The following is a 17,000-nucleotide window of genomic DNA, read 5'->3' as shown; positions in this document are numbered from 1 at the left end:
CTCACTCTATAAAGTGCCTGCTGTACTAGCAACGGCCCTGACCTTGGGTCCCTGACACCTATGTGTAAGCAAAGTATGTCAGCTTATTTCAGGGCTGTGAGGATGAAAGCCCAGATCCCAGAACCCATGAAGTGCTGAGTGGGAATGACACCTGCCTATAATTGCCGAAATCAAGACGTTGGAGATGAGGAACTCTCAGAGCAAACTGGCTAGACAGACTCGCCATTCAGAAACTTCACGGTCAACAGATACACCGCCTCAGTGAAGAAGATGGAGAGAAATGGAGAGAGACTCCAAACTCCAGGCTTGATCCTTCACATGCACGTGAACAGGTATACATGCTCGCATGCCCACACAACACACACGTGAGGAAAAACAAAAGAGGACGTTTAAAGTATGAGTTGGGGGTTGGGGATTTAGCTCAGTGGTAGAGCGCTTGCCTAGGAAGCGCAAGGTCCTGGGTTCAATCCCCAGCTCCGGAAAAAAAAAAAAAAAAAAAAAAAAGAACTAAAGTATGAGTTGGGGGAAGGCACAAAACCGCTTCATGTGCCTCATTTAATTCACACTGTTCAAACTCTAGGTGGCACAGCTATTTTGAAGTGATGGGAGAAACTGCCCAGAGCTACTGAAGCCGAGAGACAGAGAGAGCTCCTGGGCACGGGGTTGGAACTCTTACATCAACAATTCCTGACAGGAGCCCACCTCTGGAGGTGGCTGTGCCCTGGAGTCTACCTGGGTGAATTGTTGCTGCTCATACTGATTTATTTCGTGTGTGGGGGAGGGGTACCACTGTAGCCAGGTGATGGAGTAAGAGCTGGATTGTTGGAGGGGCATCAAGCTTGGCAGGAGTCACCTTTACCGCATGATCCTTCTCACCTCCTCTTGGGTGACATTTTCTACCACTGCCTGCAGCAGTCTCGTGTGACACAGGGTTTTTTGGTTTTGTTTTTGTTTTTGTTGTTATTGTTTGGGGTTTTTTATCACAGAGGAGGGTAGTAGCCTCCTCACCACATTCCCAAAAGGAAATTACTGGAGTGGAGATGGTGTGGGCAGAAGGAACTAGAGCTGGGATCCAGACACTTGAACAACAGGTCATCTAAAGAGGCCTGCTCTGCAGAAGTGGGTCAGTGCTCTCCCAGGGCATAGGGAGAGTCTGCAGTCATGGGAGCTGGCGTAAACTGGCACTCAAGAGATATTTGTTGAATGGAAACCAGCAGGAAGGTTATAACAAATCATACTTCACATGCAAATTTTCAGGAATATTTTCAGGGAAATACTTAATGTGTGAACAGCTAATCTGCATTTCCATGTCCTGACAGATGGCCCACATTAACAGAGTTCTGAGTCTAGTAAAGATAAATAAATAAATAAAAGGAGGGAGAGAGGAAAGGCAAGAAACAAAACCTACGTGTGTTCACTGGGTGGGGACCATGCGCAGGACTGAACAGATCAGTATGCTCCCCAGTTACCTCACTTGCTGTTTGAGAAAGACAACCTGGACACATTCCCATCCGTCAAAGGCTACCCTAAATACTGTCCAGAGGAAGGAAACAGCCCTCATGCTGGCATGGGTAGAGTACAGCATTCTTTCTTGGGAGATAGTTCTGGGTCCCAATTGTCTTATGCTGTGCTCTCAAAATGAACCAGGGACCAACATCATCAGACCACCTCCTCCCCTGAACCTACATTTACAGAATTAGAACTTCTAGGGCCAGGACCCTGAAATCTGCCTTCCAACCATCTCAGAAGGTTGAAAACTTTCACCTGGTACAATCAGTCTGCATGCCCATGTGTCTCCCCAGTACTTAGAGACACTGAGCAATCTCCATGGGAGATGGCCTTATGGGAAAAGAAGGCCTGGTCCTAGGCTCAGAGGCTGAGAGAGGCCAGGATTTGGTGAGTTGGCGCCACCTTCCTTGAGGTCAGGTCCAGTTCAGGCCATGGTAGAAGTGAACGCATACCATCAGATTTTTTTTTTTTTTTTGGTTCTTTTTTTCGGAGCTGGGGACCGAACCCAGGGCCTTGCGCTTCCTAGGCAAGCGCTCTACCACTGAGCTAAATCCCCAACCCCATACCGTCAGATTTTGATGGGAATATTGCTATGCCACAGCTTCACAACCAGATAGTCCAGTTTGTAGCTGGTGAACCTGCCAGGCTCCCAGGGCTTGGTTGCCATCTAGATATTACAACAGTCTAGAACTGACTGTGCCCACCTTATATGATTCTAGAGGGTTTCTTTTGGAAGGGATAGTGCTTAATAGACTATTGGTCATTAACACCCTCAGAGCGAAGATAATGAGTCCACCTCTTGGAGTATTTGACCCTTCCCCGAGCCTCGGTCATATGTAGCACATCACAAGAACACCCTTCAGATACTTCTCAGCCCCTTCTTCATTTGGCTTGCCCTTTGGCTTGAGACTAAGGGCTGGCTTTCCCTCAGCCTTCGTAAGGAAGGCATCTTCCCCAGTTCTCAGCCTCGGGGCTAAAGTCAATTTGCTTAGGCATATCAGTGTCCCCATGTCCTGACAACAATAATTAGCCCCATGATTGGACAAGGGATTCTGGTTGGTGACTTCTGTGAATTTCAGTCGTATATCCTTTTTGTTGCCAAGCATGAGGAAGCTTGTGGTCCCTTGTTGGACTTCCTATGGCTTCACAAGGCTGAGCATGGGGCCAACGGGAGGAAACAGCCAAAAACTAAGGTAAGAGAAATGAAGGCATGAGGGTATCTTTGAGGCACTGCTAAATATTTTCCTGAAGTCTCATTCACTCTCAAACTGAGCAAGATTTTGTACCCATCCAAATGCTTGTTTTGCTAAAATCAGCTGGACTCAGGGTTTCATTGCTGGGTGCTAAATATGTTCTAAAAGACATATTGGGATGTAACCCACCATCTTTGACCTCCCTTTTCCCCCACTTCTCAACTGGAACCAAATATTAAATAGCTACCAATAAAGCATACTGAGACAGGTGGTAGGGTTATCTGGATTCATGGCTTGTTGGGACTCCATGCTTGAAGAATATTGATTAGTGGATCAATGTCAGTCCAGAGGAAACCCTGTCCTGTTCAACATTTTAATCAATGACTTGGATGAAATGGAAGGCAGGGTTAGCGAGTCTCAGATGACTCTAGCTGGAGGAAATGCTAATATGACAGATGGCAGAATCAAGATTCAAAATTATTTTGACTGCGTGGAAAAGTAATAAGGTGAAATACAAACTCTTGCACCCAGGCTCAAAAGATCAATCTGTAGAAGCAGGAGACTGGGGATACCCAGCAAGCAGCGGTCTATCATAATATCAAAGAACTTGAAGCTGACCACACAGGCAACTAGTTGGAGTTCTTCAGGTTTCAAATATTTATAAAGTGACTTGGAGAAGAAGACTAATTTTGCCACTACTTCCCTAGTAGGAAGAAAGGAAGTAGTTTCTGGTTATGTATATACTTAATCCTAATGCTTCCAATAGCAAAATAGGGCACATTCTGAAATGGTGACTGTTGTGTAAGGATATCAGAATGAAAAGTCCATTGTGGGGACTTTTCTTATTTAAAGTATAAACTTCTAAAATGATTCAGGGCAGTGTAGCCTCCGGAGAAAACCACAAGGTGAGAGAAGAGCCCAGCTCAAGGCAGGCAGCTGTTGAGATCTACTTCAGAGGGGCTTCAGCGCCAAGGAATACCCAGAATGCATCTGTGCTCGGGGCTTCCCGGCCCATTCATTCTACTTGTTTATGTGATTGGGCCTCCTCCTCTGCTCTCTCCTTTCTGCTTCATCGGGTGTCCTGTGTTCGGACTCAGTTTCCTTTGCTGACTCCCTTCTTTTGTCTTCCTCGGGGAGGCTGCCCCACAGTCAGAACATGTGATAGCCAGACCCCTGCTCTATGGCTGCCCTTTGACCCCCAATTCCTTCCTGCAGGTCCCCAGAGCCAGTCTCATGAGCTCTTTATTTTCCTCTCATTCTGAACACCTTTTTTTATTTGCTATCGCAGAGAGCTAGAGAAGGTGGGTGTGACCTTATTTTATCTTACAAACTTAGAACGTGATTTTGGCAAGTCATTAATCGGAGGAAGTTTTACCGAATCCCCTGCAATGTGGATGCACGTGGACACCTGGATCCCACTGTACTCACATGCTTCTCCATGAAGAGGTCCACCTCTTTCAGAAGCCTCTCCTGGCACTCAGGGTGGGTGGCCAGCAGGTATGTGATGAAGGAGAGCGTGTTTGTGGTGATCTCGTGGCCAGCGATGAGGAAGAGGAAAGCCTGGCCGGCAATCTCATCCACAGTTAAAGGCTTAGCTGTGGATGTAGGATGACACCTTTGGGGTGGGTCCCCCATGCACTCAGCAGAGGACAGGGCTTCTGTGACCATGTCAAAGGCTTCTACACCCACAGAGCTCATGGAACGCTGGGCATCCAGCACCATCTGCAGGAAGTCTCCCCGCCTCTGAGGACAAGAGCGAAAAAGGCACATTAGAGCCACAGGATGAGGCTAGAGGGTGGGGGTGGGGTGGTGGGGTGGGGGAGTTCATGGGTGGCTTCGGAACACCTAAGTAGGGACAGGTCCTGGTCACTGTGTTATCTGAGATGGTGAGAGTCATCTGAATGGCCACATGAATGACAGCACTGAGTGGCCAGCTGATGCCCCAGAGAAGAGATGAGGCTGTTCCCGTCTTTGCCATTGTACAGACTTCTGGAGCAACAGTGGGGTCATTTAATACATGCAACATGTAATGGTGAGGGTGTGTGCCTGGAGTCTTCAAGCTCTTCTTTTGCAGTTATTTGCCACCTACCTGTGACTATAGTTTCCCTGCTGAGCTGGAAAACACCAGACTTAGTTCTCTTACCCATAATGGCTTGGGTGCCCAACCACTCCCTCTCCCTTCTCTTTTCCCCCATCCTTCCCAGCCTCCAGTGACCACCTTTCTCTGTCTCTGAGATTAGGTTTCCAGTTCTGACATACCCAACAAGAACGTTGTGTTTGTTTTTCTGTTCCTGGCTTGTTGCACTTAACATAATGCCCTTCACTATCTTAACTGTGTAGCTGAAGACCAACAGATTCCATTCTTTTATAGGGCCAAATAATGTTCTTCCTTGTTTATGTACCATACTCGCTTCGTGCATTCTGGATGGAGTCATTCCATGATCCTCTCGCCATTCCCCCCAAATACTGTGCTTAAAATAAAGCAAGTTATAGAGCTGTAGACACAGTGGGATCTCATCTTTAAGAACAGTAAGTGTACAAGCTAGAGAACCATGTGCATCCGTTCATGTGAGATAAACATTTGTCCACCCATATTCAGCGGATCCCTAGAGCTAGAGGAGGTGGGGAAACCAAGGAAGGTTTTTAGTTCTGATTAATGCTTTTTATGCATTTGTTCTACTGGCCCGAATTTCCAATGAGAAAACACCTGATAGATTTAAATCAGAGCATACGTCTATTGTTTACTCTGCAAGGACATAGTGGATGTCAATAAGTTTTCTCACACAGTCGACAGTCAACAGGATGGGATGGGGGTATGGGATATGGGGGAGCTGGCTTTAGTGAAGCTTTCCTTCAAAGCCCTCAGACTTAGCAGGCTACTTCCTATGGAGTCCCTTTTTCTCTCCAGTAATCCCCAATCTCCTCTGAGTGCTTAAAGCTGCCTTATCATTTCCCTACCTTCCTTATCAGTAATTTGCATATCCTTTACACTTTGACTACCACTAATTCTAACTATAGGACTGTTTACCACGGCTTTGACATTCACAAAGTGTATTCCAGGCACATCCTTTCTTTGAAATGGCCTTTAATGTGATGAATGACAACTGGGATGCTGCTCTTTTCTGAAGTTTATGGGATTAAAACAGCAAGAGGGGAGTATCAGAACCTCCAACAGGAAAATATTATAATTTCAAAGTATTTTCCTAGTTGTGGTGTTTTCTCAGTTCGTTGGCTTCTGAATTTCTGTTGCATGAATAATCTATGTCCCTTACATCGGCATGTAATTCCACCTTTTAAGTTTGTTGGCATTTCATGTGTGGCTACTTTTCCTGTGCCATGAGATGAGAAGCAACCCCAGGGTGTGATCCACCCTTTTCCCTGGCCTGTGCCACGTGTTGTGCTAAGGTGCATATTAAACATGCCATGGAATCTTCTGCAAATCAGAAAGGAAAGCAATGAGTGCCCTCGGGGATGGGTACATTGGGTTTGGTTTCAACTGTTCAACTGCTGTTTTGAGCAGGAGGCCTTTGCTGATGAACAGGCTAGTGACCATCAAAGGTGTCTTCTAGGACAGCCAGGGTAGGGCTCACCACTAAGGGCTTATGTACACTGAAGCTGAGGAGGCAAGGTCTCCATTTCCCACCAGTCTGCTTCCATTATAGAAAACTGGGGCTCCCTCACTGTGCCCTAAGCCTGCCCACTCTGCTGTCCAAATGACTTCTAAACTGCTATTGGATGGCTATTGTGGTTCCACTGCTGACCTGTCACAGTGGCTCAGGGAAATCGAACATTTGAGGCTCCTAGGGCGCCAGATTGTGGTTGGAGAAGCAACCACACTCTTAGGCTGCATGGCCCAGCTTAGTCCCTGAGGCTTGGCTGTGACTTTCCTGGGTGGGGTAGGGGTGATGACAAGACAGCTCAGTCATATCTGCTCCACGTATTTTTCCAGAAGCAGCATGGTGGCTGGCATTCTTTCCTCTTATCCCAGCCCAGCCAGCCTGCTAAAAGGGCTGGTGAAGTCTTACAGAAATCTGTCTTAACTGTCAGCTAATGAGGCCAAGGGAAAGGCCTCTCTCTAGGGTTCACAAACTAGAGAACATTAATGCAGATGGGAGTCTTTGGTTCACAGAGCATCATGAAGGCCATGCGAAGCTGCTCTTTTAGGATGGAAACAGGGCTGGTTTATGGTCATATCCAAGAAAAATACATGCCCTGATAGATGTAGGTGTCTAATCCACCCGTCGGCTCGAGCTTAGAAAAATATTTACCTTTTAACATCTGTGCGGCATTTTCACTGTGCAAACACACATCTGTTTGCTGGAATGTATACAGAGTTCAGAGGGGTTCTAAGTGAGTTTTCTTAGTAACTGTATAGCTCTGTCTTGACATGGGCAGCCCTGGATTTGTGGTCAGGAGGTTTTTCTCAGATCAACTCATTGTTTGAAACAAATAGCTGTAAAGTTTATGGAAGGAAAGGCTTGAGGCAATCCCAGTAATTGGCTCTTTAATAACCTCTCACCTCTCAGTCACTTGGAGCAACAGTTTTTGAATTTTTAGCCTGGTTTTACAGCCAGTGGGTTTTAGGCTAGGGACCACGCGCACGCGTGCGTGCGTGCGTGCGTGCGTGCGTGCGTGCGTGCGTGTGTGTGTGTGTGTGTGTGCGCGTGAGAGAGAGAGAGAGAGAGAGAGAGAGAGAGAGAGAGAGAGAGAAGAGCGAGCGCTCTTACAAGGCAGCCCTTTGCAGCAAACGATAAGGTTTGAAAATAGTCCTTTATCTCTTGTCCTTTGGGCTTCCTCCTCACAGCCTAGAAACATATACTTGAATGAAATTGTCTTGTTTTTTCTGGCTTTAGAGTGGGGCCAGGTATACCAGTTGGCCCATTTTCCCCCACCTCTAAGGGCATTCAAGTGGAGCTGATGGTGGTATAGGCCAAGGGGTTGAGAGCTTGTATATACGTCCCTACACCTTTCCTATTTAGACATAGCTGCTACAGAGTCCCCAGGGTGTGCAGCTGAGTAGGACAGGCTGCTGCCCAAGGCTGCTAAATGCATCAAGCTACTAATTGACTTGGATTTCATTCTAGGCCAATGCTTTAACCATCAGGCCTCATGAATCCCTCTGAGCCACTGTCTTTGAGAAAACCCTTTTAAAGCTCTATCTTGCTCAAGGCAGTTAAGGGAAAGCCCTTTTAGTCCTTTTTTTTTTTTTTTTTCATCTTAGTGACCATCTTTAATGCAATGATACCCATAATGGACAACTTTAATGCGATGCGGAAAGATTATTTCTCACACAGAAAACTGCATTCTACTCAGAGTCGAGTTCAACCAATATTTACTTATCCCTAATATGTGCCAAGTAGAGTGTGAGTCTGTAAAGGAAAAGGGGAACGTGGAAGCCTTCTAAAGGGAGCAGGAAGCCTCAATCACCAATTTTCTAGCAAGAGTCTCTGTGTTGAAAGGGAATGTGGGATTGATTGACAGTTGCCTAAACTTCTTGCTAATATTTATGCTATTCATGCTATGAAGCCCCGTCTTGCTGTTTTCAGCAGAAAGACTATGCTCATGAAAATTGCATGAGGTACTGACTTAGAAAACTTAGGGGGCATTGAGCTCTGCAGCCTGTGCTTGGGGTAACAGCTAGGTGATGTGAGACACTTCAGAGGTTGGCTTTCATTCAACAGCTCACTCAGGGATAGGCACATTGGTGGCGACTTCAACTATCCTTCCCATCCCTCCTTCCTGTTGCTTTCTACTGGCCCTGGATAGCTCAGGATGGGAGACTAGTAAGGATAAACCCATGTTATATGAGGAGTTGGGGGGAAGTCGGGGGGTGGAGAAAGAAAAGAGAGAGTGATGCCAAATTAGGTTCCATTCTGTTTCCAGGCTGTGTCCTATAAAAATAGTTACCTCTTCTGCTGTTTGCTTGTCCCGTAAGGCAATCACATTCCTAATGAGTGTGTTAAAAAAGCCATTCAGTTCATCTCGGTTCTTATTGGGCAGAATCCGGGCCAATGGGACCATTATGGATGGAAATGATACTTGAAAGAGAAAAACAAAAGTAGCATTGAAGGGGGAGTGATAATGAAGCAGGGCTATTAGACTCCTGTGACTGGGAAGCAAGCACCAGCCTTGAATCAGAGTCACTTGGGAGGCCCGTCTTCCCTCTGGACTCGGCGCTTCTCAGAACAGGGCTTGATCTGACTCTAGCTTTCTATTCCATTCCCTGTACATTGTAAGCAATCATTAAATGCCTGTGCAATAAAGTGAGTCCTTGTGTGTACCTGGCCTTGCAAACCCAACTTTACATTTAGAAAGTCCTATCTCTAATCTTGGGGGCGGGGTTGGGGTGGGGGGAAATCTTTGCAGTTCTTCAGGACAGAATGGGTGACTGGCTATGTGCCAAGCCTTCACAGGGGCACAGAAGCCCATCTACTTTATTGGCTTTCTGGTCATCTGTATTTGTCTTTCTCTGGATGAATGTCCCCACAGCAGCCATCGGAATTATCCCTAAGCCTGTTGTTGCAGCTGCTGACAAGGACACTGGCTTCATCCACTGTGGATATGCTCCTGCCATGCAAAATGCAGCCTGGGTTCTTAGGAAAAGGTTCCCTGGATAAGGACACTTAATATTTCCCGAAGAGATGTTCTGGACCCAAGGATGAGGCGTTGCCACAGGGGCACGTGACTCCGCTCAGACTCTCAGCCCCACAAGCTGCACGAAACCTTTTGTGTTGAGTCAGGATGGAGACAGTAGATCTCAGAGCTCACACGCCTCGGCCTGGTTCAAAGTACTGAGAACAGGGGTCTTGTTAATGGAACTCCCTGCCTGTCTATGATTGAAAGTGCACAGGAGGGGCAGCCTTAGCCCCAGCAGACCCCCTGGACACAAAGAGGCTGTGTGACTCCACACAAATGCCTACAGGTTTCAGTGTGCTGAGGATAGAGGTGACAGGGCTTCCCCCGAAACTGGCTCAGAGATGAGAAGCAAAGCTAGCAAATGGTCCGTGATCCCAACACTCAGGAGGGCGAGGCAAGAGGGTTCTTAATCTGAGATCAGACAAGGTTGTATAAACAAGATTCTGTCTCACAAAAGGAAGAGGAGCGGAAGAAGGCAGATGAGGGAGATGAAGAGAGATAGGAGAGGAGGAAGAGAAGGAAGAAAAGAGGAGCAAGGAGGAGAGGGGGAGGGGAAGGGAGGAGGGAGGAGGAGGGGGGAGGAACAAAAAGGAGAAGGAAGAGAAGGAGGAGGAGGAAAAGGAAGCTGGCCGAGAAGTGACTAGACTATGCCAGCATAGCAGAGAGGCAGGGAGGAGCTCATCAATACAGTAACAGCAGCACACTGGTGTTTCCATAAAAGCAAGAAGATACCAGAACTGGCCAGAAGGCAGACTCCCTTGTAAAATTGATTCAATGGTCTAGTCTTGTTAACATGAAGCCTCCTTCCAGTGACCCGTCTAGTGATTTCTTGTTTAGGAGTTATTGGCTTCTGGTAGAGAATTCCTCAGAAGAGGGTTTTGAGTGATGGAACACAAACCAAGCAAACAACCCTAGGAAATGAGAGACGTTGGGTTCTAGCGGCTCCCGGGAGACAGCGTTCTGCAGGACAACTCTGAAACCCCCGAGGGAACTTTCCTGATGGAAGGGACTCAACCTTGCAGGCTGTCCTGTTCTCCCCACCTTGGGTAGGGGCTACACTTACAAATTAAAGCCAGGAGAGGCCTTGGGGTACTGAAAGCAAAAACTCGCTGGCAGTGTTGCACAAAGGGGTCTTCTGGAGCATCCTGGGAGTTCACCTCGATGCCAAAGGCCACACTGGCCACCACATTTGTGGTAAAACAGCAGTAACACCTGTGGGCGTAGAAATGCTGGAATTTGAAAGATGCTGGATTGCCCTGCCCACAACTCACCCCTCCTGAGGTAGTGGAAGGGAAGCTTCCTGGATGAGTAGCAACAGCAGATTCTGATTGGAGGCTTTAACAAGGAGCTTATGGAAGAGAAGGCGAGGGCAGGGCAGCATTAACTCAGGCCTTAGAACAGAGTTGGACACTAAGGTACATACCTTCCAGGGGAGGGAAACCTTCCTGCGAAAGGAAATAGGAGCCCCAAAGCCTAGGAACTTTAGCCCTATGCATGCATAGCCCATCTCAGTCCAGAATCTAATGATTAATTGATAGCTGTCAAATCCGCATTGATGAATGAATCTAATTAGCTCATTTTATTAATGCTCCTCCAGTTTTCTTCTAATGACTTGACAGGCTTTTTTCTTTCCTTTTCTTTTTCTTTCTTTCTTTTTTTTCTCTTTCTTTTCTTTTTTTCTCTTTTTTGAGATGTAGGTAGCCTTAAACTAGCCTCTGCCTTTCTGTACTGGGACTAAAGGCATGTACCACTATACTGAAGAATTTGCCATTTTTAAAAATGCAACAAGGGCTGGAGAGATGGCTCAGTGGTTAAGAGCACTGACTGCTCTTCCAGAGATCCTGACTTCAATTCCCAGCAACCATCTGGCGGTTCACAACCATCTGTAGTGGGATCTGATGCCCTCTTCTGATGTGTCTGAAGACAGCTACAGTATACTTATACACATTAAATAAATAATAAATAAAAGTGTAACAAACAAAGCAAAAACAAGGGCTCTTCTCACTCAAATGGGTAACACACAAACTTTGGGGCTGGCTTACAGGATATATTTAATTTACTACTGGAAATACACATTGCCTTTTCCAAGCAAACAAAAGGAAGAGTGTCTTCCAACAGCGTCCGAAAATTTAACCAACCTCAGGATAGGAAGCCTGTTCCCCCTGATGCCATTTTAAACTAGCATTATTCTTTCACAAATGTTTCATGTGTATTGTTCTTGTATACATTTGCACAGTGTGTGTGTGTGTGTGTGTGTGTGTGTGTGTATGTGTGTGTGTGATGGGGACCTGGTATATATGTGCCACAGTGCACATCGAATGTGAAGGGCATAGGACAACTTTGTGGTACCTGTTCTTTCTTTCCACCTTTGTGTGGCTTTTGAGGATCAACCTTGGATTACCAAGTTTTACAGTCTTACCTTTGACCCCTGAGCCACCTCGCCAGTCCCTACAACCCTTTTTGTTTTCTTACAGGCATTGCCATCTGAAGGACTTTTAGTGGAGACCGATACCTGGGTTATCTATACTCTTCTCTAACTGTAGCACCTGTGCTTGTCCTCGATACAGACACAGTTCTTCTGCATGGGTCCTCAGCCACCAGCTTATCATTAGAGAACAAATGACTTGTTGATGACTCTGAAATTCTGACAACTTATATTGAAAACATCTCTACAGCCGATCACTGATTTCCCCGTTGATGCAAGACGTATGCATGGCTCCTAAATGCAATCCCACCAGACTGACCCTGGTGCTTGCCGGTTCCAGGACTGGAGAGTTACTTGCTTTGCAATAATAGCTGAGGAGACCACCTTATCTTCTCCACTTCCTGTGCACCCTGGGAGAGTGTGGGTGACAAGGCTTGTCGGCAGCCGGGAACAGCAGGAATGCCGCTGTTGACCCGCCTGTGGTTTCACTGGCAGTGATGACTCTCAGTCAGCTGTGGCTGACCTGCAGACATTCTGTCCCCAGGCTGTTCCCAGCCATGATGTAGCATAAAGCATCTGAAGGTTGCTGGGAGGAAAGTCAGCCAGTTGCTTAAGCTGCCGGCTATATGAACTTAACATCACTCTCCTGCCCACCACTGGGCTGGGGCTGCCACGCGCAAATGATCGCTCCTAATTTATTAATTTATTTATTTAGCCGAACTGAGATTTGAATCTAGGGCCTTCTGTGTGCTAGGCAAGCACTTTATCCTATTGAACTGTATCCCTAGCCATTCACCATTTTCATTTATTTATTACTTACTACAGTTCTTTAGAGATTCAGTTGTTTGTTTTATGTGTATAAGGGCTCGCCTGAGTGTATTTATATAAATTACATATTATTACCACATGCCTGCAGTGCCCACGGAGGCCAGAAGAAGGTATTGTATGCCCTGGAACTAAAGTTACAGACAGATGTGAGCCATCTGACATAGGCGGTGGGAATTGAACCCGGGTCTTCTAGAAGCGCAAAAAAGTATTTTAACTGCTGAGCCATCTCTCCAGCCCCTTAACTTTTTATTTTGAGACACAGTTTCACTAAGTGCCCAGACTGGTCTTAAACTCACTCTAGCCCAGGCTGACCTAGAACTTGTGATCTTCCAGCCTTAGTTTCCTTAGCAGGTCCGGTAATGTACCTTACTTACATTATCTTTTTTAAAAATTTTTATTTTTTTTGAGACAGAGTCTCAGGTATTCCAGGCAGGCCTCGTATTCCCCGTGTGAACAACATCTGGAATATGGATCTTACAGGTGTATACTACCACACCAGGCTTCATCAGTGATTGATATTGGTGTTGGTGATCGATCCCAAGGCCTTGCTCATGTCAAGCAAACATTTTACCAACCAAGCTTTAGCCTCAGTCTCGGGATTCACTTTTTTGTTTGTTTGCTTTCTGTCTTTAGGCAGGGCCACGTCGTGCAGCTCTGGCCTAGAACTTACTGTGTGGACCAGTTACCTTCAAATCCTCAGAGATCCACCTGCCCCTGCCTCTCAAGGGCTGGGAAGAAAGGCATGCACCACCACACCTGTCCTCAGATTTTTTTCTTGTGAACGTTTAGGTGCTTTCCCTGTCCTTTCTGCCTTATCTTGCCCATCATGTCCATGGAGATGAGAGGGTTAAGTCTATTCAGGGACTAACCACTTCACATTTGGATTTTCGTCAATAGGCTGGCATCCCTGACTCAAGTTTTGTTGTTTCATGGTTTAGGCTGGCTTCTTCTCATTAGTCAGTCTACCCACGATGGATGCTATGACCGTCTGGCGTTTCCAGTTTGCTACTCCCAAGGTAATTGTCCAGCCATTATGTACCGTAGCAGGAATCATCCACTCAGAACTGACTTCTCACCTGTTATGGAGCAGCCTTACCTCTGGATGTCGAATGCGTCCCCGGATGCCGCAGAGTGTTTTAAGTGAGACAGGAGAAGTTCACAGGCTTGGCTGATGAGAGGTGTCATCTGATAATAGATAGCAGAGGTGTAATTAGGGCACGGTGCCTAAATTGGCTGCCAACAATGGACAAAGTTATACACAAGCGCTTTCTGGGGAAACAGACTGCATTTCAAAGGTACTTTTCACAAGGCTAAGATTAAGGAAGTATTCATAATATCTGTAAAATACAGTGTCTATAAATACCTATTTTAAGCTTAAGTGAGCTTTCTGTGGTAGAAGCACAAAAGAAGAAAGGATCAAATGTAGATCTGGTGAAATAATTATGAAAGCCGTCATTAAGTGCTTAGGCAAAACTTCGAATCAGCGCTCAGCTTCCTGACATGTGGTTAGCATTAGCGGGCAACTGGACCACACTCCACATGTCCTGGCCCTGGAACGGGCCCAAGTCCATGCGTGCTCGTTCCAATTAAGTTTTCAGATCTCCCACCAGAACATAGAATCTAGTATCCAGAGGAACTGAGGGTCATCTGTTCTAACTTCTTAATTAAGGCAGAAGTTATCTCAATGGTATTTCTGAGGTGGGGGGTTCATCTGTGTTTCAGCTGTTTAAGCCTTCCAAGACAGGGCAACTCTTGATCTGCACGAGGAATTGTTGGCTTCTTCATATTAGTATGTTTTATTGTGGAAAATTCCTACTGCCAAGAGAAAGGCCTAGAGAGCAGTGCTGTGAACTCCTGTGTGGCTCCAACACATTTAGGCTGCAGGTTTGGCTGCCCACCCCTTTGACTTCCCACAGGATCTCTCGGGTGGGGAGTACTCTTTAAGGACTTTTATTCTCTCCTATATATTTGAAGGGCCAAGCTGGAACGGTCAAGGAGGTCACTCAAACCAGTACACATTCTAGAATAGTATCACGGCTGAGACAGAACGTTGCTGCCGGCTCTTCTAAGCATTTATGAAAACAATACTTGGAAATGGTGTCCGCGATGTTTGCTTTCTCATTACATTATTATTTTAGAGAAACTTTAAAACTGTATTTAAATTAAACATTTTTTCAGATTTATTTTATTTTGTGTATGTGAGTGTTTTGCCTTCATGTACATGTGTCACATGCCTGCCTGATCCTGCAGGTGTCAGAAGAGCACAGTGGATCCCCCAGAACTCGAGTTACGGGTGGTTGTGAGCCACCTTGTGGGTGCTGAAACTGAGCCTGGGTCCCCTGCAGGAGTGACAGTGTTCTTAACTGGCAACTGAAGCTGGGATCACTACAAGAGCAATGTGCTCTCTTAACCTCTGGGCCATCTCTCTAGCATCTGGTTTTCACAATTGTGATGCTAGAATATGAGGAGTCTGAGGTCAGGGGAGGTCTCGTCTGTTTGTTTGATTCTTTTTCAATCTCTAGAATGTGCAACCGAACCTGACATATGTAATTATTTGTTGGATGGATGGATGGATGGATTTCAATGAGCATGCAATATCTACGTCTTGCTCTTCATATCTTGACACAATAGAAAAATACAAAATGCTAATCTACTTGCCAGAGATGTATGTACGCTAGCGGTGGAATCCAGCTCCCTCTGTTCCAGTCTGGATCTTAGCTTCCCCTTAGGCTAGTATGACTGAGAGGTGGTGAGCTGGAGACTGGGTACTGGGATGGCTCTCGGCTATTGGGGACATTTCTTTCACTAGACCACGGGCCCAGTCTTTTACTCATTCTCTCTTTCACTTCTGGCCTTGAGGCGTGTGTTTCCATCACGGGCCACCGCAGACCCAAAACACTGGGTCCATCCAAGCACACGTGGAAACCTATAAACCTGTGAGCCATAGCATAGCAGCCTGCCTCTCTCTAAGCTGGTGGTTACAAGTGTTTGTTAGAGTGACAGGGAGCTGACTAATATGTGTTACCAAAACCTCTCTGGTTTCATAGTTTGTACACCTTTCTCTAGTCTTTAAAAAAATTTTTTTTAAAGATTTATTTATTTATTTTATGGATACTAGCACACTGTAGCTGTCTTCAGACACAGCAGAAGAGGGCATCAGATCCCATTGCAGATGGTTGTGAGCCACCATGTGGTTGCTGGGAATTGAACCCATGACCTCTGGAAGAGAAATCAGTGCTCTTAACCACTGAACCATCTCTCCAGCCCCTATTCTTTTTTTTTTTTAACTTCTTATTCATTCTTTGTGAATTTCACATCATGCACCCCAATCCCACTCATCTCCCCCTCCTGTACCTGCCATCCACCCATGCAACTTCCCCTTCAACAGAGAGAAAAAAATCTCATTGTGGAAGCTATAGTGTGTCACAGTGGTCTATCCCACAGTATACCCTTTGTCCATTCTTCTTTGCTTGCAAATGTTTATTGCAATGACTCACGTTTGGTTTGGTACAAGGTCTCTGGCTTCTATCAATACTGGAACCTCACCGGGACTCCCCTTGGACATCCTGTGGCTGCCCTGTGTCATGAAGATCCTGTATTGTTGGATCTGTAGGACTGCCCCCTTCTGCTTCATGCACTCCCGCAATTTAGCAATGGGTAGATGTTGGGCTGGGCCAATACAAAGCCCTGGATCTGGGCCTGAGAGGTATCTAAGCTGGTTAGCCCAATGGCTCTCTTGCTCTCACACCCTCTGGGCCAGGTCGCCAGCAACCCTCACAACCAGGGCCATCTCTACCCTGCTGCCTGGGCAAGGTGCAGGGCCTGCTCTTCCAAGCATTGCAGCAGGTGAGGGACATGGCCAGTTCTATTCTCATGACCCCAGGGACAGCTCTCCTGCCTGCCATAGGTGTCAAGGAATGAGGGAGGAGAGGAGGGTGTCTCTGCCTCATCTGTACTACTGCCCAGCAGACAAAAGGCACTCATGTCCCCAGGGCTGGCTCTCCTTCATCATGTCACCAGGGCTGGCTCTCCTGCACTCATGTCCCCAGGGCTGGTTCTCCTGCACTCATGTCACCAGGGCTGGCTCTCCTTCATCATGTCACCAGGGCTGGCTCACATTCATCATGTCACCAGGGCTGGTTCTCCTGCACTCATGTCCCCAGGACTGGCTCTCCTGCACTCATGTTCCCAGGACTGGCTCTCCTGCACTCATGTCCCCAGGGCTGGCTCTCCTTCATCATGTCCCCAGGGCTGGTTCTCCTGCACTCATGTCCCCAGGGCTGGTTCTCCTGCACTCATGTCCCCAGGGCTGGTTCTCCTGCACTCATGTCCCCAGGGCTGGCTCTCCTGCACTCATGTCCCCAGGGCTGGCTCTCCTTCACTCATGTCACCAGGGCTGGCTCACTTCA

The 17,000-nt window shown here is 46.7% G+C and overlaps 1 protein-coding gene across 2 annotated transcripts in view; it reads right to left on the bottom strand.

The window, feature by feature from the left end:
* Tbxas1 (thromboxane A synthase 1) overlaps nt 1-17,000 on the bottom strand; it is a 159,944-nt gene that overhangs the window by 51,738 nt on the left and 91,206 nt on the right. For both annotated transcript variants that reach the window (NM_012687.2, XM_087656007.1), the window contains 4 exon segments: nt 4,131-4,445; nt 8,610-8,740; nt 10,402-10,550; nt 13,688-13,776. In NM_012687.2, coding sequence (NP_036819.1) covers nt 4,131-4,445; nt 8,610-8,740; nt 10,402-10,550; nt 13,688-13,776 — 684 coding nt within the window.

This window comes from Rattus norvegicus, chromosome 4 (assembly GCF_021556685.1).
Source record: "Rattus norvegicus strain SHRSP/BbbUtx chromosome 4, alternate assembly SHRSP_T2T, whole genome shotgun sequence".
Classification (NCBI taxonomy): domain Eukaryota; kingdom Metazoa; phylum Chordata; class Mammalia; order Rodentia; family Muridae; genus Rattus; species Rattus norvegicus.
This window is presented reverse-complemented; position numbering and strand designations above follow the sequence as displayed.